Raw genomic sequence first — 24,982 nt, 5'->3', positions numbered from 1 at the left:
TTATAATTCTAAACACTTTCAATTTTATAAATTTAAATTCTTAAATGTCTTTTTTCTACCATGTTTTTAATAAATCTTTAATAAATAAAATTCATATATTCTTAAAATTCCATCAATATATATTAATATTTTATAATATTTATATTTTTATCTTTAACACTGTTACTCTTATATTATGAAGATATGGATATGATGCCAATACATTATCAGCAAATATTTATGTATTTACATCTTTCTAATGCTAGAATGTATGAACTCAGTACTTAACCTTAAAGATTATAAATTCATAAATAAATCGACACAATGTTGTTGCATTTACGACAATGCATAGTGTACAAATTAAAACACATATGAGACTGTAGAATTTCGCACAATCATAGCTAAAAGTTTCGTGTGTACAAATGAGAATTTCTTAACCCATATCCCCTTATAAAAGCATTAGTTTCAACCAAGACTGTCATGCTCGAACCACTTTAAAGTTAACAATACGTTCTATATAGCCATAATTGTTAAAATTTAATTAAACTATTGTTAAAATCGTTATTAATTTCATTTCTTGCTGTCAATATCTTTGAAAAACTGCGCCAAACGTTCAACGCAACCACATGCACGCCTTCTTGGTTGTGTGCGTGCCCCCTCCACTACGGTGTTTTCGGTGCTGACCAGCTCGAGTTGCATTACTGGTTCTAATAATTCTCTAACTTCGACCCTAAGCTCTAGTATAGTATTGTGTTCAGTGAAACGAACATCGGTGATATCGTCCATATTTTCACGTGGTAACGTTCATTAGAAAGACAAATATGTCGTTTTTGTACATTCTCCCGAATGAGCTACTGATAATAATTTTCAATTTCTGTGATGTGTATACTTTATCACAGATTAAAATGGTATGCAGAAAATTTCGTGAAATATCATATAAGATTTTAAATAAAAAAACTGAACATTTGCTTGTTACGAATCAGGTGTCGGAAAAATTTCGTGAACGGTAAGTTAAATAAAGCTTACAATTAGTGTTTATTTGTATTTCAATTTATTCTACAATTTTTTTTTAACGCGTTTCCTGCTGAACCGATTTATTTGTTTACAAAAAATAGTCAAATATTTCGGCACGTGGAGCTTGTACAATCCACGTGGTCAGGATATATGATATCATGATTCCTTGGAAACGTGAAAATTTTCATTTTTTACGTTTACGCTCTAAGGGAAAAATTACCTGATTAATGCAGAACAGAAATTTATCAAAAATCGGTTTGGTAGATGTTAAAACATGTTAAAAAGAAAATTCTAGAATGTAAATTATACATTGAACCACGGACTAAGGAATAGAGGGACGAAGCACAAGCTGTACCGGGGGAGCACGTTTGCGGCGGGGGGAGGGGGGGCGCCATATTCGTTTAGTAATCACCACACATAGAACTCACTATTTGCGTATGTGTGAGAAATGAAAGTCAAATCCTGCGCACAATAAACAAAATAGGAAATAGAAATAGGAATAATTATTAAATATTAGAAATAAGAAATTGGAATTATTTATTTTAAAAATAAAAAGAATAGAAAAAATTAATGCATGAATTAAGAAATAAGAATTAGAACTAATTAATATATTTTATTCTCTTGTTAGATGTAAAATAATTTCTTTTTTTAATATTAAATGATTATTGCTATTTCTAATATTTTGTCTACTGTATGCAGAGCCTCAGAGTAATAAAAGTTAAAGTATTTTATAAAATTTATAGTACAACAATAATAAAACCGCCTAATCTCTTTACGCTTGTCACTCGTTATGTCTAGTGGCACCACTACACGAGTGTAACCATGTCACAGACACAGAATCTCTGTGTGAGAATCGCTACATCAATATGGCGGAAAGCAGTCTCCCCCGCACGCTTGAATTACCATCCCCTCTCGCCTAAACTAGGACTTTAGACTCAGTCCCTCTATTCCTTAGTCCGTGCATTGAACTCTCTAAAGCCTTGTGTCCACGATGCTAGAACTCGATCCGAGATCTCGGTCCGAGTCCTCGAACAATAATATTTATACTTGGCTGAATATAGTTAGCGTTGTAATCGAGTTACAATTCTTTACGATGATTTTCTGATCTATGTTATAGAAAACTCATATCTTCAAACAACCATTAAGTTGGTTTATAGATATCATCAAGTGATGCACCGCTTGATTTCGAATGTTTTATTTTATTTAGATGGTCCAGATATTGTGATCTTAAATTATTAATTTTTTTTTGCAATTTTAGTTGTTAGTGGTTGTCCTGTTAATTCTTTGTACTGATTACAGATTATCTGTAAAGCTTGATCTCGTTTCATACGATTATGATAATCAACACTTTTTGTAACATATAAACAAGGATATTGTTGATATAACATTAATAAAATTTTAACATTTTCCTTATTATCCATTTTTTATTATAAAAGAAGTTTTTACTGAAAATCAATTTTATATATTATTATACTTTTCTTGAAAAATAATATGTATATATAGGTTATAATATATTTTTAATGTCTAATTTAATCTGCATTAAAACTAATAATAACTACTTATGTAAATCTTATTAATTATTAATCTTATTAATTTATTTTATTTAAGAATTATATTTCTCTTATTTTTTCAATTCTATAATTACTTACTAAAATATTATTTATATTGTTCACAGTATCTCGTATCACTATAAGTATCTTATATTTTGTCTTGACAGATAGTAAAAGAAACTAGTAAAATCTAATAACTTGCAATAACTCGTACCGAAAAATGGGACGCAACGCATTTTTTCGTTTGAGCTTCTTATTCGACTTTTGCATCCAAATTCAGTGTGTACATGATCCGAGTTCTAGTAACTTTCGCTCAGTCCGAGATCTCGGACCGAGTTCTAGTATCGTGGACACAAGGCTTAAGGCCGGTATTCATAGTCCGTTCTTATATTCAAGATTGTCTTAAGTACAGACTTATAGCGTTTTCGATTATACAGGATTTGAACGACCCAAGATTGGTTAATGACGTCATTGCAACCTCTCCACCAATGAAAGACTTGCATTTATAGTAAAATAGTGATTGATCAACCCTAGATCGTTCAAACTCCGTTTATTCGAAAACGCTATTATATTCGCTTTTTTCGTCGGACACAATCTATGTGTGACGAAGAGAGCGAATATAAGTCCGTATTTAATAGCGTTTTCGATTATACAGGATTTGAACGACCCAAGATTGGTTAATGACGTCATTGCAACCTCTCCACCAATGAAAGACTTGCATTTATAGTAAAATAGTGATTGATCAACCCTAGATCGTTCAAACCCCGTTTATTCGAAAACGCTATAAGACGATCTTGAATATAAGTATGGCATTCAGGCCACGTGCGCGTTCTCGCCGATACGCCCTTCGAGTCTCGTGTTACTCTGGGGCGCGATTTGTAACGCCGAAGATTAGGACAGCAATAATTCCGGTCACTTTATTAACTCTAACAATAAGTTTATTGCAAAAATACAAAATCTAGCCGCGACTAACTTATGATCACAGAAAACGAGAGGAACTATAATAATGGAACTTAAAATTACTGGGATCGGAAACTAACTATACTTTTTTTGGGAATCTTTGGGAATGTGTGTTCTCCATAGAACTTATAGTAAATGGAAGAGGAATAGCGTATCTAAACAATGGGTGGAAAGTGTGAGCAACATCTAAGAGACAGAAGATGTATTTCTGTCCTGCTCAGTGACTTTTCTTCTCTCTGCGCATGTGCCAAGCGAGACGCGGTATTTTAATTGTCGAGTTCTCTGTAACCTTTGCTTTAAAAAATATGAAATAATTGCAAACTATCATATTAAAAAGGAAAAACCATTTAATAAGATATAAGAACAAAAATAGATAACGACACAAAGAATACATAAAAATAAATACAATATGAGATATAATGTTGAAAGAAATATATGATATATGTATATATATAATGGAATTATCAAGAAACTTATAAAAAAGTACTTATAATAGATAATTTATTGATGATAAAAATGTATTATTTTCGAATACTTGTGGCGTATGTATTGTTTTTTTTCAGCATCACTTGAGAATTTTGCTTCGTGATATAGACGTATTTTAACATATATTTCAATGATACATTTTATCAACTGTATCTTATGATTATCAAAAATATCTTGATTTCTTATATGTTCAAACATAGCATCGTGCGTAAAACTATAATCAATCACAGCATTAAAGACTTTTAACGCTAAAAAATCTTTAATATTTTTTTTAATAAAAATAATATGGTTATTCTGTCTTATAATTTTTTCGCACGCGCTTGTAATTTTTATTACATCTTCCGAGGGAATTGTCAATTTTCCTCTATTTTTAAATGTAATTAAATTTGAGGTATTATTCGTAGATGTTAAAAAAGAGGCACATGTCTCACATATTTTTTTATCACGGGTCATTTTTTTTACTACGAATCCACTGATATATTTTACAACATCTTCTACGTACGAACTAAGAGACCATAACGAAGCTAAATAATCATGGTCAAACATGTCGATAGCAAAAATTGTTTCAGAATCATATGATTCGGTGTATATTGGTTCAGACTCTGAACTTCAGAGTATTTTTTTGTTGTTGAAGGTGCGTACAATATATGAATATCGTTAATTAGGCAATTTCCTTTTTCCGACGCACTAATTTCATGCCTGACCATCAACCTTTTGTATGCTGCTTCAAACTGTTGAGCGTTAGGATTGTTATTGAACCCTCCCCGACTTCTCAGAGCGCTAAAAAATGTTTCCAAATGATCTTGATTAAGTTTAAATGTTAATAAATAATTTAATTTTAATTGTTTTAAAACATTCCACAATTGAAATATATTTTTTAAACAGATAATAAATCCTAGAAAGCCAGTTTTTCTACTACTTCTTAGAATAGATTGATTTTGTACATTTTTTAAATCGCTTATATATTCTATAATTTTATCAACATGAGCTTTTAACTCGTCATAGTTTTTATTCGTTAAAGGTACTTTATAACTCGTTCCTCTTGAAAACTGACTACGCACGTTCAAGATATCAAAAGCGTTATTAAACACCGAGCAAAATTCAGCCGTTTTTTCTGGAGAATGGAATTGCTTATAATTACTTGTGTGCACATATTTGAGGGCAAAACAAACACTTTCACTCAGTGTTTGAGCAGCTAGCTTAACATTCATTCTATTGTTTTGATAGAAAATGTGTTTTTTTGTTAATTTTGTACCAGCACGCAACCCTTCTTCTTCCTCCAGCTTTTGCAGGAGCACAATATCCTGCCAATAGATATCTGCATTTTTACTTTTCATAATTTTTTGATCACCCAAAGTATTTCGAACTAATTTTAACATATGACATGGATCAAAAAAACAAAAGTTTTTTTTTTCGTTACAGGATTGATAAAATATGGCTTAAAAGCAGTTCCTAATTCAAAATTTGCACCTAAATATTTGCACATATTTATGTTAACGCTAGCTCCATCAAAAGTTACGAAATGCACTTCTACTCCTGTCATTTCTATCAACTCCAGGCATTTTTCTAATAAACTGGCTCTCTCAGCTCCATTTAACGAGTTCAGTAAGAAATATCCTACAGGAATTTTCCAGTGGCCGTTGATCGCGACAAGCATGAAAACTAGGGCGTTTGTTGCTTTAAGTGAATGATCTACATGAAAAGCGTCATTATGATCAACTCCGAAATCAATAAGTCCATAGTATCTTTGTCCGTCATAAGTTACTTGTTGTCGAATCGCTATTTCGTCTATTACGATATTACAAATAATCGGATTATCACTTTTTTCAACTTGACACTTTAGAGCTTCAAATGCTTCTGCAGTAAATCCAGGGCGTCCATTCAATACTGAATACCATTTTCGAATTGTAGAGGGTTCAGGTAAAAGATTACAGAAACTCTTTTGTACGTAATTGTAAGCTTTTGAAGAATAAAAGTTTAACGTAAGAGTAAATGCTCTTAATTCAGGTAAATATTTTTTTTTCTTAGTTTGCTTGCGTTTAAAGATTTCTCGCATTGGGTCAGGTAATTGTGTCTGAAAAAAATCAACGTGTATACGTGATTACATTATTTTATTACGCTTGTGCACTGAAAATTAATCTTATTACTATATACAATTTTTTCAAAGGTTGTATTCATAGTCCATTTTTATTCTTAGATTATCTTAAATACTGTCTTAAGATACTAATATGACTTTTTAATCGATTCATAGCATTTTAAGATCATATTTAAAACAATCTTAAATATAAGAACGGATTATGAATACTGTCCAAAATGTACCATTAAGCAATCGACAGCATTATCTGATATGAAATTCTTCTTCTTGAGGTGATCTATTAAGTCTTTTATAGTTTTAAGACGCTTTTTCAATCTACCAGTAGTTTGTTGTAATGTTAAAATTTGTCTTCTTTGTTTCTTTACTACCAGCTTTGCTAAATTAAAAGCTCTCTTAGCTCTTCGTGGTGTAGCTAAATGTGGTGTCTTAATATCACCAATATAACGTGGTTCATTATAACGTGGAGAGTTTGGAGGAGTTACATTTATCAATGAAACTACATCAATGGTACCTGATAAATAATAATAATTAGTGAAACTATTTTCTCATGTAATGAATAATTAAAGCTTGCATCAGATTATGCAACTTGTTGCAGCAATTCACAAGCGATCTAATAAATTACTAGTATACACTATAGGTCTGTTCTTTATAGCTGAACTGGCTGTACTAGTTCAGAGTTTATCTTTTTCCTTCCACATTGGAAGGAGAAAGATAAACTCTGAACTAGTGCAGCCAGTTTAGCTATAAAAAACAGACCTTATGTGTTGTATGGTTCATTTTTAGTAATTTACTAAATCACTTGCGAATTGCTGCAACAAGATGCATAGTCCAATGCAGATTTAAGATTTTACTTGTGAATATGAAATGTTAAAATGATACTTCATAAATCATGACACAATTAAAAAACTCACTGTGATGAATTTCTTCTTCATCTGGAATTAGTTCATTCAAATTTTCATCAGCTATATGTTGAATTGAAGTATATGCTTCCTCTTCACAGATATTTACCATTTTGTTCCGTTTTATATCAATTTCCTCATGTTTGCAATCTTTATCATTATAGCTCCTAAAATTATGTTTTATATATATAACTAAATCAAATAATTTGTTTTACATAATACAGTTTGTCTTTTCATGTACATATCTTTTTCTACTTTTGATATAGTAAATAGATGGTATGCTTCTATTTTTTAAAACTTTATTTTTTGTTGTGAGAAGATAATCTTTTTCTGTGAAGTGATTTGAGCATAAAAAAGTGGAAGTTTTGAGAACAACTTCATCAAAATTACAAAATTTTAGCCATTCTGGTCTTATTTGCACATTATTTGGAAATCTGCAAAAATTGGAATGTAATTTTATTTAACCTAAAATATCATGCAAGCATAAAACACATGTATTTATTAGAAGCTGTTATTATTAATATTAGAAGCTGTAAAATACATTTACTTACTTGTGATAAGATATGGCCGGAGCACAGACTTTTGCATAAAGCATAACGCATAAGCATAAGGAAATTGATTGGTCCATTTCCTTATGCATTTGCTTATGCTTATATATAGACCAATCAATTTCCTTATGCTTATGCGTTATGCTTTATGTAAAAGCTTGTGCTCTCGGCTATACTGTTTTGTCACGATTACCACATAAAACACAATATCGAACCATTTTACATTTAAAATTAACGATCTCGTACACAGAAAACAACAAATCACAAAAAACTGTGAAAATTGATGAAAATATTACGATCATGTGTTGTTCTAAAATCTGAAATTTTGATTGGTGGAACATGGTCATGCGCATAGAGAAGAATAGTCATTGAGTAGGACAAAAAGATACTTCTGTCCTTTAGATCTTGCTCACAGCTCGTCACCCCGTATTCCTCTTCCATTTACTATAAGTTCTATGGTGTTCTCGTTGGCTGAGACTTTGAACAAGTATGCTATAGAAGAGTCTCCATGCAATGTCGACCGCTGTCGCCATCTGCGTATTTCCCCGTCTAGGGAATTGGACAAGTGAGCCGCCACAGTACTCCCCCTCTAGTGACTCGCAGTTCAAGTCGCGAATTGGATTCTCCGCTCGGATCGTCCCTCTCTTTGGCTGGGTGATGCGTCCGATGTCCCTGGCTGCTGATGATCTCCGCCCTCTGGGGGTGGTAGTTCTTCTCTCTCACTCTCGGTGAAAGCTGGTTTCAGCCTATCGGTGTTTATTTCCTCCGGTCGTCCTTTATAGTTGATTCTGTAAAGGAAATCAGAGGTTCTTTCGATTATGCGAAATGGCCCTTCGTAGGGCAACTCCAAGGGTCCTCTGGGGTGGTCCACCCGAACGAACACGTGCGTGGCGTCCTCCAGGTCCTTGTGGATAAATGTCTTGATCTTGGCGTGATGAGCTCTCGTCGGTTTTCGTACTTGGCGTATCCGCTCCCTCAATTTTTCCACGAAGATTTGCGGGTATCCGATCGGATCTTCGTAGGTGAAGTATTCTCCGGGCAGTTTTAGAGTGCTGCCATAAACTAGTTCCGCCGCTGAGGTTTGGATGTCCTCCTTATAGCTGGTACGAAGGCCCAATAGAACCATTGGTAGGGTATCTACCCAATTCTGCGTCTCATGGCACTTTATCGCTGATTTAAGTGAACGGTGCCATCTCTCGATCATCCCATTCGATTGCGGATGGTAGGCTGTGGTTCTAATCCTCCTGCTTCCAATTAATTTGACTAGGGCGTCGAATAGCGCTGACTCAAACTGCGCTCCTCTGTCGGTGGTGATTGTTGTTGGTGATCCATATCGCGAGATCCATGTATTAAAGAACGCGTCGACCACTGTATCCGCTGTACAATCTGCGATTGGCGTTGCTTCCGGCCATCTTGTAGTTCTATCAATCATGGTTAAGCAGTATCGGAACCCTCTTGAAGGAGGAAGGGGTCCCACTATATCTACATGTATATGCGAGAATCGATCATTAAGTATCGGTATATACTCAGGGTTACGTACATTATGCCTGTGGATCTTAGCTCTCTGGCAGGCTAGGCATGTCTTTGCCCATCGTGCGATGTCCTTCCTCATGCTAGGCCACACGAATTTCTGCGCGATCATCCTCCTCGTGGTACGGCCGCTCGGGTGTGAAGCTCTGTGCGTGACGTCGAATATCCTTCTCCGTAACGATGTCGGGACGTATATTCTAATTTCGTCTGTGACGTTGCAGTAGATGGTCTTGTCTCCATCGTCCAAACGAAGTTTCTTCAAGGTGAGCGCTGTGTTAGACTCGAGTAGCGTCTTTAGCTCTTCATCCTTTCGTTGTTCCTCGTATAATTCGTCCGTTGTCACTACTGTCGGCATGTCAATGGCTTCTACGCGTGACAACGTATCTGCTACCGTGTTCTCCTTCCCAGCGATGTACACAATCTTCGTGGTGATCTCGCTAATGAAGCTCAGCTGCCTCCTCTGTCTCTCGGATGCCTTGTCTAACGGTTTCTGGAATGCGTATTGTAACGGTTTGTGATCCGTTATGATTGTCACCTCGCGAAGAAAATGTTACCGGCGATCACGTCGGGGTCACCACTTATGGCGTTCAGGCCACGTGCGCGTTCTCGCCGATACGCCCTTCGAGTCTCGTGTTACTCTGGGGCGCGATTTGTAACGCCGAAGATTAGGACAGCAATAATTCCGGTCACTTTATTAACTCTAACAATAAGTTTATTGCAAAAATACAAAATCTAGCCGCGACTAACTTATGATCACAGAAAACGAGAGGAACTATAATAATGGAACTTAAAATTACTGGGATCGGAAACTAACTATACTTTTTTTGGGAATCTTTGGGAATGTGTGTTCTCGTTGGCTGAGACTTTGAACAAGTATGCTATAGAAGAGTCTCCATGCAATGTCGACCGCTGTCGCCATCTGCGTATTTCCCCGTCTAGGGAATTGGACAAGTGGGCCGCCACATAAGAACGGACTATGAATACCGGCCTAATATACTGGAATGAGTCTTGAAAAAGTGGAGATGGACCATTGTGGAAAAAGAGAGTTTAATATTGCCGAGGGTATTTGTCTCATCAATACATGATGTAAATGCAGGGTTGAGAAAGTTATTTTGTAAAAGTATCTAGCTAAAGTTACAGTTCTTTTCACTTAAAAAACAACTAGTTACAGTTACAAGTTACCAACTTTGAAAAGTAATACGTTACAGTTAGGGTACCGTCCTTTGACTATAGGTTGCGTTCCGTTTCGCACATTATGCGCACGAATTACATAGAAAACGTTCCGTTTCACTCAATGCGCGCATAAACAGCGCTTAGAATTCCCTAGATCCCCACCACTTGCAGCGCATAATACACGCATCAGCTACCTCAAGTTTGAGTTGCAGCAGCTTATAGGCCGGAGCACAGACTTTTGCATAAAGCATAACGCATAAGCATAAGGAAATTGATTGGTCCATTTCCTTATGCATTTGCTTATGCTTAAGCCGAGAGCACAAGCTTTTACATAAAGCATAACGCATAAGCATAAGGAAATTGATTGGTCTATATATAAGCATAAGCAAATGCATAAGGAAATGGACCAATCAATTTCCTTATGCTTATGCGTTATGCTTTATGCAAAAGTCTGTGCTCCGGCCATTATATATAGACCAATCAATTTCCTTATGCTTATGCGTTATGCTTTATGTAAAAGCTTGTGCTCTCGGCTTATGCGTTCCATGCGATTGCGTAATTGCATATGGCGATTGATAGCGATATTGTAAAAAGTGTCAAAATAGGAAGAGTCATAATGGAAGAGTCATTGATGATTCACTACTATTACTGTCACTCATTTCATCAATTAAAAACATTGTCACATTGATAGCGCAATTTATTGTGGAATCCATTTTGATTTTCCGCTTCTAATGCGTTCAATATCGTTCCGTTTCAAAGCATGTATCATGCGCATAATGAAACGAAACGCAGCCAACGCAGCCAATTAGCGATGCGAACGATGCGTGCTATGCGCAAAACGGAACGCAACCATAGAAACATGGGGCTTGTTCGTTTTAGCTGCACTGGGGCAGCTCTGGGTCTGCTCTAAACAAGATAATACAGGACAAACTATTTATCTGTCCTGTATTATCCTGTGTAGAGCAGACCCAGAGCAGCCCCAGTGTAGCTAAAACGAACAAGCCCATGGACTGCTAGTGTTCCCCCCTTTTTTCCATTGAAGCAATGTTAAACAGATGTAATGGACATCTCTAACGATATTAGCTCCGCCTTTTGCCCAAAAAGCGGGAAATTCAAATGTAAAATATCTGAGAATAAGTCAAGGTTAAATATAAAAACAATATCATTATTATTACAGACTTAATAATTTTATTATAAAGAAAGAAATAATGTTATAACGTTATTATAAAAATAAAATAAACGTAAATGCATCGTAACGTTACAATATAAAATAATAAAATAATAAAATAATAAAGATGTGTTTACCTTGTTAGTGTTAAGTTATTTTTAGATTTGTTCATTCTTTTTGGATCAAGATCTTGACTACTTGGAGACATTTCTGTCGTTATTTCTCTAGCTTCGATATATTCCGATTCAATTAGGCATTGATCATCATTGATCACATCTGTACTTAGCAATGGAATTTCTGGCGTTGCTGGTAATATTTCTATTCTGTAATTTACAATAATTATACTAATAGATTTACTAAATAATAGATGTTATAAATGTTCACTGTAATTGTAATTATATTAATTGTATTACGTTTGTTCTTGGGCACGTGAAAAAATAGATGGAATAGAATTTGATTTTAATCAAAATTGTTTATAACCGAAACGTTCTATACACTCTGATGTAAAGTGTAAAATGTAGATGCGACTACTTTTCAGTACATTTCGTGCACTTTCTTGTTTATTTAAAGTTACTAATGCTTCGATCCACTTCTCCTTAAGACTTGGATTGCTCGGAAATCTATTATTCATATGTATGTAATTATTCTCTCGAATTATATAAACATCACGTTATTTTATTAAGATATTTAATATGTTTATTATAATATGCGACAAGACAAAATAAAAACACTAAAATAGTATGTAAATGAATAATAATAACTTAAATTATTAATACTTTGACATTAAAAGTTAAAATTTCAGTGAGATAGATACTGATTTCTTCATTGATTTAAGCAGATAAATACTTTTACTTCGTAAACTACACATTTTAGAAAGTATTCTAGTATTATACAGATTAGAATCACACAAACTATAATATACCCAAAAATTTGCAAACTGGTATCATTATCGTCATGTTGACGTTTATATTTTGAACTATTGCACCTTTCCACAAAACAATAACGACCCATTTTTTAATTGTATAAAATAAATAAACTGATGAGGACTCCGGCTGTTGATCGTTTTCGATCATGCTTTGTATTGTGTGACGCATGTGACGTCATGATATTTTAGTTCTTGGGTAAGGGCTATGGTGGCGTTGTTCATTACACTCTTATTTCACTACTAGCAGTCCATGTTTCTATAGTCAAAGGTGCCGTCACATACAGCCCATAATCCGTAATCCGCACCGAAAGTCCGCAAAAGTTACTAGGTATTTTGTCCGTAACGTTACGTGTGTTTTTATCAAGATCTATAGAGAGAAGGTTACCTCATGCGCAAAAAGGGACAAGCGGCAAGAGGGGCAAATGCAGAGAGGGGCGAGCGGCAAGAGGGGCAAATGCTAAGAGAGGCGAGAGGCAAAAGGGGCAATGATGATCTCATCGGCGAACAGAAGCTATCTCAGACAGCTACTGTTTGTCGATGAGATCATTATGCTCTCCCCTTCCTTCATAGCCCCTCGCCATCAAGCTGTTTCTAGCTCCCCCCTTACTTCATCGTCCCTCGCCGTCAACCGATTTTACTGAGGTAACCTTCCCTCTATAGATCTTGTGTTTTTATCTCCTTGTGTCTCATGGAGCCGTAAATACAGACATAACAGTAGTACTATTTTTTACTTAACAGATTATAATTGTTTATTTGTATTTTATTCATAAGAAAACTACAGAATATATTATGATTTTAACAAAAGTTTTAATTAAATCGTCAAATTTAGTTAAATAAATAAAATTAGAAAAAGCATTACTAGTAATAATTAGTAACTTGTAGTAACTTTTACGGAAATTTCATGGAATTACGGTTCCATGGGACACAAGGAGATAAAAACACACGTAACGTTACGGACGAAATACCTAGTAACTTTTGCGGACTTTCGGTGCGGATTACGGATTACGGGCTGTATGTGACGGCACCCTTATAGTTACTCAAAAAGTAACGAGTCGTTACTTTTCAATTACTTTTTTGCAAAAAATGTGCACTACTATTTCAAATATAAGAATCTTACATTTCAAGATTTATTAACTTATTACATATTACATATGTACTTAATTTTGTGTTATATTATTTTATATGTAATAAATCACAATTGTTTTAAACTTAAAATAAAAATACATTTAAAATATTACATTAATTATAATTTAAAATAAATTATTATACACTTACAATAAAAATTATAAGATTAAGATTTTTCAGTTTAAAAATTCACGAGTTTCACACAAACAGCTGTAATTTTCCAAAAAATCGTAGACTAATGTTTCAGTTCTTCTTAAAGTCTCAACTTTATGCTTATATAATAATCATTCTCAAAGATAATTTATTACTGGGTGGCAGTGCATTCTGTAAATGAGAATTTGTTTATTTTTGTTGAATTTCATAATTAATATCTATACGTCTATCCGTCTATTTATTTAACAAATATCGAATCTACACTTAATATAACAAATTCCATGACAATTTTATTGCTTTCCTTATGCATATGTTTACGCGACTATGCAAGTTTGTCTGGAGAGGCTCTAATTCTTACAATTAATACAACCGTATATAGAATATTAAATTAAGTTATTAGTTGCCATAAATGTGTGTAACTAAGTTAAGTTACAGTTATAGATGAAGAAAAAGGAACGAAGTTAAGTTATAGTTACCGAAAAAAATAACTGTAACTGCAACTTCGTTACAAGCAACGAGTTACTTTCCAACCCTGTCCATAATTATATATACAAGGTGTCCGGAACAAAAACTATCAATAATAAAGGCTCGTTATTTCATAATACATTTATTAAAATGCTGTTTGTGGTACAGTAGAACTCAATAAGTTTTTAAAGATATCAGTAAATCTCAATCGCAGATGTGTTAGAAAACATCTCGCGAGAAATTGAATACCGCCTGGCCGTCTGCCGTGCAACAAGAGGCGCGCACATACAGATTGATTGACTGATTTGAAATTTATTGATATTCCTAAAACCTTGTTGAATTTCTCTGTATTTTACCACAAACTAATATATATATATATATATATATATATGCACATATACAGGGCTGGGCAAAATACATTATAAAAGTATTTGAAATATAAAATACAAAATACTGTCAATCTTAGTATTTGAATTACAAAATATAAAATACTTTTAATTTTTTTATTTGAAATACAAAATACAAAATACTTTTAAATCTTTTTTTTGAAATACAAAATACTTCTTTGAAATACAAAATACTTTTTAATTACAATAATATATAAACTTCGCTATATAATAATTAAACAAAAAGCAACAATATTTGTCATTTATCACAAGCAGTTTAAGCGATTTCGCATTATGTCTTGATTGATCACAGAAAAAACTGAGAGAAACTGAAAAATATTGAAAAAGACGAACTGAAAATTAATCAATCAAATCACACACACAAATCACACATTTTTATTTAAATAAGTGTGATTTCCTTTTAAAAAAATTAATTTTTGAAAACATTTATCTGAAAGTGATCGTCTTGAAGGCGATTGAATAAATCCTGCAAAAGAAAATAGCCTCTCCACAGCTGCAGAAGAACATAAGCTCGTGTTAAATCTTATAAATAATTTTTTCACAGATGGGTAATTGTTTAAAGAAGATAAAGACTTTGATTTATCATTTAAAAATGATACAAACTCTAATTGCTGTTGAGATTGTTGTTTTTCTGTTTTTGGACAAGAAAAAATAAAAAAATCTTTATCTGTATCACTAGTAGGACTAGTAGCCTGTTCAGACATACTAGTTTCCATTGTTTCCATAGAATTAACGCATAAATTTTGAATGCGTCTTCTTTCAGATTCTAAACTTTCTGACAACCATTTCAATTTGAATGATGGATGAAAACATGAAGCAATAATTGCTTCATTCACTTCTGGGGACAATTCAAAAAATTTTGCGAATCGCTTATGCAAAGAAGTTAGTAAATTAGATAGAACAAAACCAGTGTGTTGCAGATTTTGTTCCTGAAGATTTTGCAGTCGTTGTTTTAACGAAAATAATGTAGGCAACAACTGACCATAAAAACAATCTGTTTCTTTCTGAAGATAATCCAGCGCTGTTGCTATAGGTTTCATTAAAAGACAAAATTCTTCTAAATACTCCAATTCGATCTCCTTGAAAGCACATAAATTCAATTTTGAATTTAAATCGTTTAACTTTGTTTTATATTTTAAAAGCTGAATTGTTGCGTCATATAAAGAATTCCATCTGGTAGGACAAGGGTAGGTTAAACTGCAACCTAAAGCATCATGAATTATTTCTGAAGTTTTTGGTCGTCGTGATGCATTCCATAATGCAGTGCATTTGCCAAACAATGGATGGTGAATTCTAGATGCTGTAGAATTTTTAAGTGCATTGTGAAAATCAGTTGTTGCCAACAAATTCAAAGTATGACTTGCACATCTTAAATGATGTGGTAACAAAATATTATTGTTATTACTTATCAAGTTCATTGACAAATATGGTGTTGATGTTTGATATTTTGCACTATTACTTTCATCAGAAATGATTACGAATTCAATTGTTTCCTCTTCTTCTTCATCACTATTGTCTACAGCGTCTATACTTAAATTATCTGAAATTGGCAAATTCAAAAACGAAAAATTAAAATTTTTCGAAATACTTAAATTATTACCTAATAGTAAATAACTTTAGAATAAGTTTGAAATCAAATTGAAAGAAATTTTGTTATAATTGATAAATTTACCAAGTTTAAATTTATATTTACTATTTTTACAGAAGTCCAAATTTATATTTACTATGTTTACAGAATGTTGGATATAAAAAATAAAAATTGCAATGCAGATACCGTGTGTAATTCCAAATTCTGCAAAAGCTTTAACAAAATTAGAACCATTATCGGTTATTGTAGACACTATTTGCTCATGCTTTAAACCATATTCTGAAAAAATATCTAACAACATTTCAGCTATTCGATCATATGAGTGCGTTCCTTTAAATCTGCGACAATCTAAGACACAACTGCAGCGTTTCAGATCTTGAGTTATCTAAAAATTAAATTAATTTTTATGTTGTTAATTTAAAAAAATTTTTTTAGTTAAATTAATTAATTTTTATATTATTAATTTTTTTACCCAATGCGCAATAACGCCTATAAAACTTTTATGCTTAGTTGACCATATGTCGGCAGTTGTAGAAATATAATTAACATTTTGTAAAGTCTGTTTTAAATGTTCCACAGCACGATTATAATCACCATCAATTCTTCTGCCAAGAGTACGTCGTGATGGTATTTCTAAGTCAGAGTTAATATCTGAAAAAAACATTAAATAAGTATGTAATAAATATGAAATATAATGTAATTATGTAATGTAATATGTTATCTGTTTCTGTGTCTCCACTTTAGCTCTAAAGGATTAAGAAAAAACTAACCTGCAAATATTTTTATAAAATTTGGATCATCAACAGTTGATAGTGGTTTCATACTACCAACAATGTATCGAAGAATATTTTCTTCAATTTTTTTCTGCTGTGATATGTTTTGTCTTTTTGGATCAAATAATTTCATTTGTTTTAATTTTGAAGTATCTGTATCGTCTGTATCTGTTTTATGTTTTCTTGTTTCTCTTGGACCCTTTATTTTAGTTTCAATTTTGTATTGATCATATTCCTTTAAAATGGATTTGTGTACACGCTGAAAAAAAAATTTTTATATCTTTATAAAAAAAATCAAAGATTTTTATATATATCTTTATAATATCTAACTACATTACTACATAGAAAATAGTTATTGGTGTTATAAGTTTGTAAAGTGCAACTTTTACGAGTATAGTTATAGAGATTAATCAATCCACTGAATATTTTGACATTTTTAATAAAATCAAAATTAACATGACAAATTTTTAAGTTAAACCATGATAATATACACGTAAAACAAAACGTTAACAACTATCGTTCCTAAAATTACTTTTCTGGCAGGCCAAAAAAAGTGACTTTTTTGACGATTATGCATAACAATAAGTGTAATTTTTTGCCGATCAGAAGAAATTACTTTATAAAAATATGGATACATTTATGAATTATGGTTATAGGCTTATAGGTTATTACGTTTATAGTAAATATATAATTATATTATTTTAAATTAGGTACTTACTTTTAAATGCATTTTGAAATTTGTTGTAGCTCTTAAAGAACCGCTTAAGACAATTTGTTTATTTTGTTTCTTGCAGGTTAAACACATTGCTTTCACCTTGCTACGATCTTGATCTACTTTAATAATTTTGAAATATTTGCCATTTAGAATAGCAGGCAAATTTGTATCACAAACAGTATTCTCTTCTTCGACTTCATCATTTGTTTTACTTTTGGATGTACTTGTAATATCCATTTTAACAGTTGAGAAGAGATAACCAAACCGAGAACCAAGACAAGAAATGACAGTTAATGACGCAAGATCGAACCTAATAATGCAAGCCATGCTTGCAACGTAGTCAGATGTTAGACCCTTCTTCACTCACTTTTCGAACTTTTAGAGAGAAAGAGAAAGAAGTTGTCTTACTCTCTTGCACTCTTTGACTGCGTTCAGGAAACGCGCTATAAGTTACTACTATTGTTGTCAAAGACTTTTTTGGTATTTCAAATACAAAATAGATTAAAATTGTATTTGAAATATAAAATACACTAAATAACCTTTTTGAAATACAAAATACAAAATACTTTTATGTGTTTCGCTGAAATACAAAATACAAAATACAATTGTATTTCAAATACTGTATTTCAAATACAAGTATTTCAAATATGCCCAGTCCTGCACATATATATACACCGCACGCCGTGCGCCTAGCGACCGTAGTCTGTAGACGGTCGTATCTCAGCCGTGCGTTCGCATTCGGTAATCTTTAATAATTAATATCTCTTTAACCCTTGTGAAAATTGTAAAATGGTAGAGGACTTTTCAGTTCAGTTTGGTCTGCTCTACCGGCATACGGCCGCTGTGTCAAAATTTTTGGGACACCCTGTATATATATTATTAATATATAATTAAAAATATTAATAAAAAAGTGTTCTGAAGCTACAAAACATTTTTTTTTCAAATTAGTACAATATTTGTCGATAAAACCTTTTCATACATCTTAATATTAAGTCATAGCTTTTTGTCATGTTTTTAGTTGTTCAAGTTGTTCAAATTGTAAAACTCGATTTAATTTTTTAACAATGTTTTTTAAAAATACATATAATATTTACATATTTTTAGAACATCAAATATTCACGATTTTATATAACATTATTTTACAAAACATACGTCTTATTTTCTCTTACAGATGTAAACCAGTATTATCCTGTGATTTTCAATTTATTACGAATCACAACTGGAATAATAAAATATATACAAAAAGTACAATAGGTAAATGGAATCGAGCAAACTCATTTTCAAACATTATAAACCGCTTACAAATGACCAAAAATATGGTTTTGCTTTGTAATGAGAATAGTCTTTTTGCTTATAACCGCGCAAATGACGGTACCATTCAAATGAGTAAAAAGGCTACTGTATTTAGCAGTTCTCCATTTACAGATTTTGTTTGTTGCAATGATAAAATTATAAGTGGCCACAAGTGAGTATTTATATTTATGACATTGTCTTATATTTATTCTTCTTTTATTTCTGACAAAAATTCTTACAGAGATGGTAGAATCAGACACTGGGAAATTAAATTATCAGATGAAAAAAATTATAGTGAGCAATTATTAACACATTGCAATGTACACTATGACATTAGACACATAGATGCAACATCCGAACATATTATATCAGGTTCTTTAAATTCTATAAAGGTAAGAATTAAAAAATTTACAATAATGTTATGTTAATATAGCAAGTAAAAAGTCTGATTTTGTTTAGATACATAAATATACACATGAAAATTCATATGATTTTGAGAAATTTTACAATACTAAATACGAGGTGCAGTCAATGTTATTTGATCCCACAGGAACACAATTTGCTGTTAGCACTTTTACAAAATATCCTCAACACTTATTGTCGCATCTAATTTATGATATTAATAAAAAGTAAGTTATGTTTTAATTAATTAATCGGTTTCTACAAATGTTTGATTAAACATTAACTATGGCCTGTATTCATAATCATTTTTTATATTTAAGATCGTCTTAAATCATCGTCATCGTCATCTTAAGATACTAATATGGCTTTTTGATTGGTTTATAGAATTTTAAGACAATACTTAAAAACATCTAAAATATGAAAACGGACTATAAATACTGCCCCATGTTAATATAGCACTATATACATACAGGGTGTCAATTAGGTCCCGGGACGGCTGAATATTTTCTCATGTAAGATATTTTTGAAAAAGGTCAAGGTTATTTCTGAAGTAATTTTCAACGAGGAATTCAACGGTGACCTTCAATTTGACCTTGAGCTTGACCTTCAAGGTCATTTCAAGGTTAGGTTAGGTTTTTTAAATAGAAACCCCTATTTTTGATTCCAAAATCTAATAGCTGGTGTCAAGAGCTTTTCAAAACACTATAATGAAGTTATTTTTCATTAAGTACTTTTCGAGTTATGAGGCTTGTAAATTACAGTATTTTGACATAAAATACAAAATATCTTGTAAAACATTCAATTTTTGGGAATCTTACCTTAATACTTTTATGCATAAAATAATAAGACGAATCAATTGGTATAAAGAAAACACATAGTTGCTTTCAAGAAAAAGTATGTAGTTTGCAACATGCAACTGCATACTTTTTCTTGAAAGCAACTATGTGTTTTCTTTATACCAATTGATTCGTCTTATTATTTTATGCATTAAAGTATTAAGGTAAGATTCCCAAAAATTGAATGTTTTACAAGATATTTTGTATTTTATGTCAAAATACTGTAATTTACAAGCCTCATAACTCGAAAAGTACTTAATGAAAAATAACTTCATTATAGTGTTTTGAAAAGCTCTTGACACCAGCTATTAGATTTTGGAATCAAAAATAGAGGTTTCTATTTAAAAAACCTAACCTAACCTTGAAATGACCTTGAAGGTCAAGCTCAAGGTCAAATTGAAGGTCACCGTTGAATTCCTCGTTAAAAATTACTTCAGAAATGACCTTGACCTTTTTCAAAAATACCTTACATGAGAAAATATTCAGCCGTCCCGGGACTTAATTGACACCCTGTATACATACATCACTATATGATCATATACATAATTACATAATCCGATTTAGTAACTATAGTTCATAATTATAACTTAGTGAACTATATAAGCGATAATGTTGTATACTGAACTATATAACATTATCTAGGTTATCTATAGTGAACTATATATCATTATCGCTGCGTTCCGAAATTCACAGCCAGTACTAAAAATCTACAATATACGTAACGTAATTGATAGATTTCCAGCACTGGCAGTGAATTTCGGAACGCAGCCTCTGGTGTGTGCCTTAAAAGAGCGGGGGTGGTCACTGTGAAAAAGAAAGAAATACATTATAGTGTTTACGATTTAATGGATTTTGATCGACTCAGGCTTAATTAATTACTATTTTACTATAAATTCAAGTCTTTTATTGGTGCAGACGGTGCAATGACGTCATTCAGCAACCTTGAGTCGATCAAAATTCGTTCATTCGAAAACGCTATTAGATGCAAAAATGTGTCTCATGTCTGTTTTGGTTTTAATATCCTCCACCATATTGGTAGTAAATGTGGAAGAAAAACAGATATCTCCGTCTACTATTGCAATCTTTTGGCCACAAATTACACGTTAGTTCTTATAGAAAAGACATTTCAGTATGTTATGCAGCTCAAAGAAGTGAAAGATAGGAGCTTTGTTTCATATCTTTAGTCTTTTAAGTTTTTATATGTACTCGTATATTTGAAATAATATGCAACAAACACTAATGTAAAGGAATTTTAGTTATCCCGTAATAAATAAAGAAGAAGATTGTTCAAATTATCGTCTTAAACTTGGTGCTTTTCAACTACTATGGGAGGATTCTCACACTATTCTCATGTGTTATGATTCCTATATTAATAAAATGGATACAAGGTAATAAATCTTATTGTTAATTCTAATTGGCCATTCAATTTAATTATATTCACTACTGTGATTTCAGAACATCCGAAATTGTACGTACATTGAATTGTTCATCCCAAAAAGGAATATTAACATGTTTTACAACAGATAATCTATACACTATTTTGACGGGGACGAACCATAATGAAATTTTTTTATGGGATCAGAGACAAAATGCTCACATTCAAGTTTGTATCACTTTCAAATTTTATGTTTCTTGTACTTTAATAGTAACCTATTATTAACTATCTTAAAAATTTTTAGACGTATAAGAATAGGCGTAAACAGGACGGTATATATTCTGTACAATTTGATAGCGCTCATTTATATGTTGGTACAGGTAATAATTTATTTCAGTATGACTTTAAGGAAAGAGATAATTCTCGCAAAAAAAAATATATTTTAAGCAATTTTTTTTAAATAAAAAGTGTTAACAATTTTTCTTTAATTATGTTTTGAATGTATACAGAAAAATTTTATACTTTGTGTAATAAAATAAAAAAAAAAATAATAAATCTTTGTACTCTCTAAATTTCTTGGAGTGAAAACGCACTCGAAAATTTGAGTGACTGGTCGTGTCACTCGAGTTAGAGTGACTTTTCATTCATACGGAGTTAAGAGGATGATGGAGTTACTGACTGGACACGATTTTTTCGCGAGCAAGGATCTTTTTATTGTCTGCAAAGAATGAAAAATCCTTTTCTACGATTAAAATACACGCAATAATAAAGTGCGGAAGCCTAGACTTGAATGCAAGAAAGAAAGAAAGAAAAGTAACTGATGTGATGTGGTTACACAATGTGTTGACTGATCTTGGTATAAACTGTAACGATCCCATTACTATTTTTGAGCACAATCAATCCTGCATACATTTACTCAATAAATGGGAACATCGTAGATTAAAACATATAGATGTTAAGTATAATTTTGTTAAAAAACTTTGCGCTAAGAGGCTTATAAAAGTTTTATATATACCGACCAAAGAACAAATAGTTGATACGTTTACTAAAGGACTGACTGGTGAGCAGTTTATTAAGTTGCGATCAAGCATTGGTATTTATAAGAATTAATTTTTGTTTAACGTTTTTAAATGGTTTAAATTGTCAACTTGTAGAGGAGTGTTGGAAATGCAAGTTGCCAACTGAACTATCATAGAGAGTGCTATGGGCGGTATTCATAGTCCGTTCTTATATTCAAGATCGTCTTAAGCACGAACTTATATTCGCTCTCTTTGTCAGACACAATCTATGTGTGACGAAGAGAGCGAATATAAGTCCGTGCTTAAGACAATCTTAAATATAAGAACGGACTATGAATACCGGCCTATGTATGTAAAAAGTTACTATGTTCCTTATCCTTGTATCTTTTTAGTTCTAGTTCGTCTAGTCAGTTGATTGACTAAGAGCGCTCTCTGCACACGTGAATAATTATACGTTCGTTCTTCTTTACCTTTGTGCAATAAAGTTAATAAGCCTTTCCGTGAAACCTGTCTGTTTGTTTGTTCCATAATTCTAACATATTTACTTCAAAATATCTATGTAAAAAGTTAATATCATTTTGTATATTGTATATATTTTTATAATAAATGAATACGTTATACAACTTATATTATGTATAAATAAGTTATATGACGTATGACATATGTCATATAACTTATTTATAAAACATGAAATATAAAGATATTTTTAGTTTTTTGTATGTATTATTTGTAAAAAAATCTTGATAAAAGAAACAACATTAATTTTGTGATTTGCAATAATCTGTTTCAATATATACTTCTTTTAAATACTTACAATTAGCCTTATTTTATGCGTTTACTTTGGTATCTAAAATACACATCAAAATATAAAATTTATTTCTATCACAGTAGAAAAGAAATATGTTATAATATATGTTATTATATATATTGTTTAATTTTAACAGTTTTTATTGGACTGTACTTTAGACAATATTATATTTTGTCTATATTTTTGTCATTTCTCTCTGTTATCAGACATAATGTTTCTTTTCTACTGTAACAGAAATAAGGCATAAAATAAGGCTAATTTTAAATATTTAAAATAAGCATATATTGAAACAGATTATTGCAAGTCGCAAAATTAATGTTGTTTCTTTTATCAAGATTTTTTTACAAATGATAGACACAAGAAATTAAAAATATCTTTATATTTCATGCTTTAGAAATAAAAAATGTGGCATATATCATATACATTTCCTGTAAAAACAGTATATAAAACGGTGTTAATTTTATATATATATATTTTTATATGAATATAGATAATATGGAGTACATAATATACATAATATATATATATATAAAGCACATGATGTAAAAGTATTTTACAATAAAGAATAAGACAAGCCAGAGGCGATCTAACGTGTGCTGGTGATGTAGAAATAGAAAAGCCAGAGGCGATCTAACGTATCCTGGCGACGTAGAATTAGAAAAGCCAGAGGCGATCTAACGTGTGCCGGCGATGTAGAATTAGAAAAGTCAGAGGCGATCTAACGTGTACTGGCGATGTAGAATTAGAAAAGTCAGAGGCGATATAACGTGTGCTGGCGATGTAGAAATAGAAAAGCCAGATGCGATCTAACATATCCTAGCGACGTAGAATTAGAAAAGTCAGAGGCGGTCTACCGTGAGTTGACAATTTTTAATAAATATAGTCGGAGGCGATCTAACGTCAGCTGACAGTTTAGAAAAAAAAGAGCCAAAGACGATTTATTCGAGAGCTGGCAAATTGTAAGAAATATTGTCACAGGCGATCTACCGTGAGCTGACAATTTTTATAAATACAGTCGGAGGCGATCTAACGTCAACTGACAGTTTAGAAAAAAGAGAGCCAAAGACGATTTATTCGTGAGCTGGCAAATTGTAAGAAATATTGTCAGAGGCGATCTATCGTGAGCTTGTAGATTTTAAGAAATACGTATTTCTTTTAGTTAGTAATTTACTACATGTGTGGTCTGTTAATGTTTTATCAAATAATTTATAAAGTCATTTCACCTTTTTTCACGCAATTGAAATTTTATCGTATGCCTGTGTTACGTCCTGTACGGACCTTTCCCTTGCACAAGTTTCTCACGACCAGTCGGGAAAATTCAAAGAAACGTTCCGAGAATATTATTTTAATGATTTAAGATCCCGAATGTACCATAATAATCTTTTAGGCCTTCAATCGAAAATTTGTCAAGATAAGACACGCGACCGCGATAGTAGACTTTGAATTTTCGCCGACAGAAAAGCCGACGGAACGATATACATGTCATTCGAGCAATCCATCTATTAATCTTCAAACAACCTTTTTTATCTTATTTTTATTAACAACCCCTCGGAAGGAATGTCCCCCTTCCAAAACTCAAAATTTCGAGTATAAAAGGAAGACACCCACCCGTGAAAGCAGCAGTTAAGCAGTTAATATAGTTCTCTCAACATCTCTGAATCCAGCTCAATCAAATCTTAGTTTATACCTTAAAATA

General features: G+C 32.0%; 2 protein-coding genes across 5 annotated transcripts; one reads left to right on the top strand and one right to left on the bottom strand.

The window, feature by feature from the left end:
* Positions 1-716: 716 nt before the first annotated feature.
* LOC137001537 (F-box/WD repeat-containing protein 4-like) lies at positions 717-23,064 on the top strand. 3 transcript variants are annotated; one of them, XR_010891519.1, is made up of 7 exons: positions 717-985; positions 18,725-19,018; positions 19,088-19,238; positions 19,397-19,475; positions 21,341-21,472; positions 21,540-21,687; positions 21,764-23,064. XR_010891519.1 is itself a non-coding variant. In XM_067360594.1 (7 exons), the coding sequence occupies exons 1-7, from the start codon at positions 801-803 to the stop codon at positions 21,917-21,919; spliced, it is 1,236 nt and encodes a 411-aa protein (XP_067216695.1). In that variant the 5' UTR covers positions 718-800; the 3' UTR covers positions 21,920-23,056. The 3 variants fall into 3 exon arrangements, 2 of the variants coding, with proteins under 2 accessions (XP_067216695.1, XP_067216696.1); XM_067360594.1 differs by having other exon boundaries at positions 718-985; positions 19,306-19,475; positions 21,764-23,056; XM_067360595.1 differs by lacking the exon at positions 717-985 and adding an exon at positions 18,164-18,294 and having other exon boundaries at positions 19,306-19,475; positions 21,764-23,057.
* LOC105674340 (zinc finger BED domain-containing protein 4-like) lies at positions 14,659-18,069 on the bottom strand. 2 transcript variants are annotated; one of them, XM_067360592.1, is made up of 6 exons: positions 17,557-18,069; positions 16,836-17,097; positions 16,538-16,716; positions 16,252-16,450; positions 15,883-16,017; positions 14,659-15,777 (listed from the first exon to the last, which is right to left on the bottom strand). In XM_067360592.1, exons 1-6 carry the CDS (start codon positions 17,878-17,880, stop codon positions 14,843-14,845), a joined length of 2,034 nt encoding a protein of 677 aa, XP_067216693.1. In that variant the 5' UTR covers positions 17,881-18,069; the 3' UTR covers positions 14,659-14,842. The 2 variants fall into 2 exon arrangements, with proteins under 2 accessions (XP_067216693.1, XP_067216692.1); XM_067360591.1 differs by having other exon boundaries at positions 14,659-16,017.
* Positions 23,065-24,982: the final 1,918 nt, after the last annotated feature.

Source organism: Linepithema humile, chromosome 8 (assembly GCF_040581485.1).
Source record: "Linepithema humile isolate Giens D197 chromosome 8, Lhum_UNIL_v1.0, whole genome shotgun sequence".
In the NCBI taxonomy this organism is placed as follows: Eukaryota; Metazoa; Arthropoda; class Insecta; order Hymenoptera; family Formicidae; genus Linepithema; species Linepithema humile.
The sequence above is the reverse complement of the archived record's forward strand: the minus strand, read 5'-3'. Positions and strand labels throughout refer to the sequence as shown.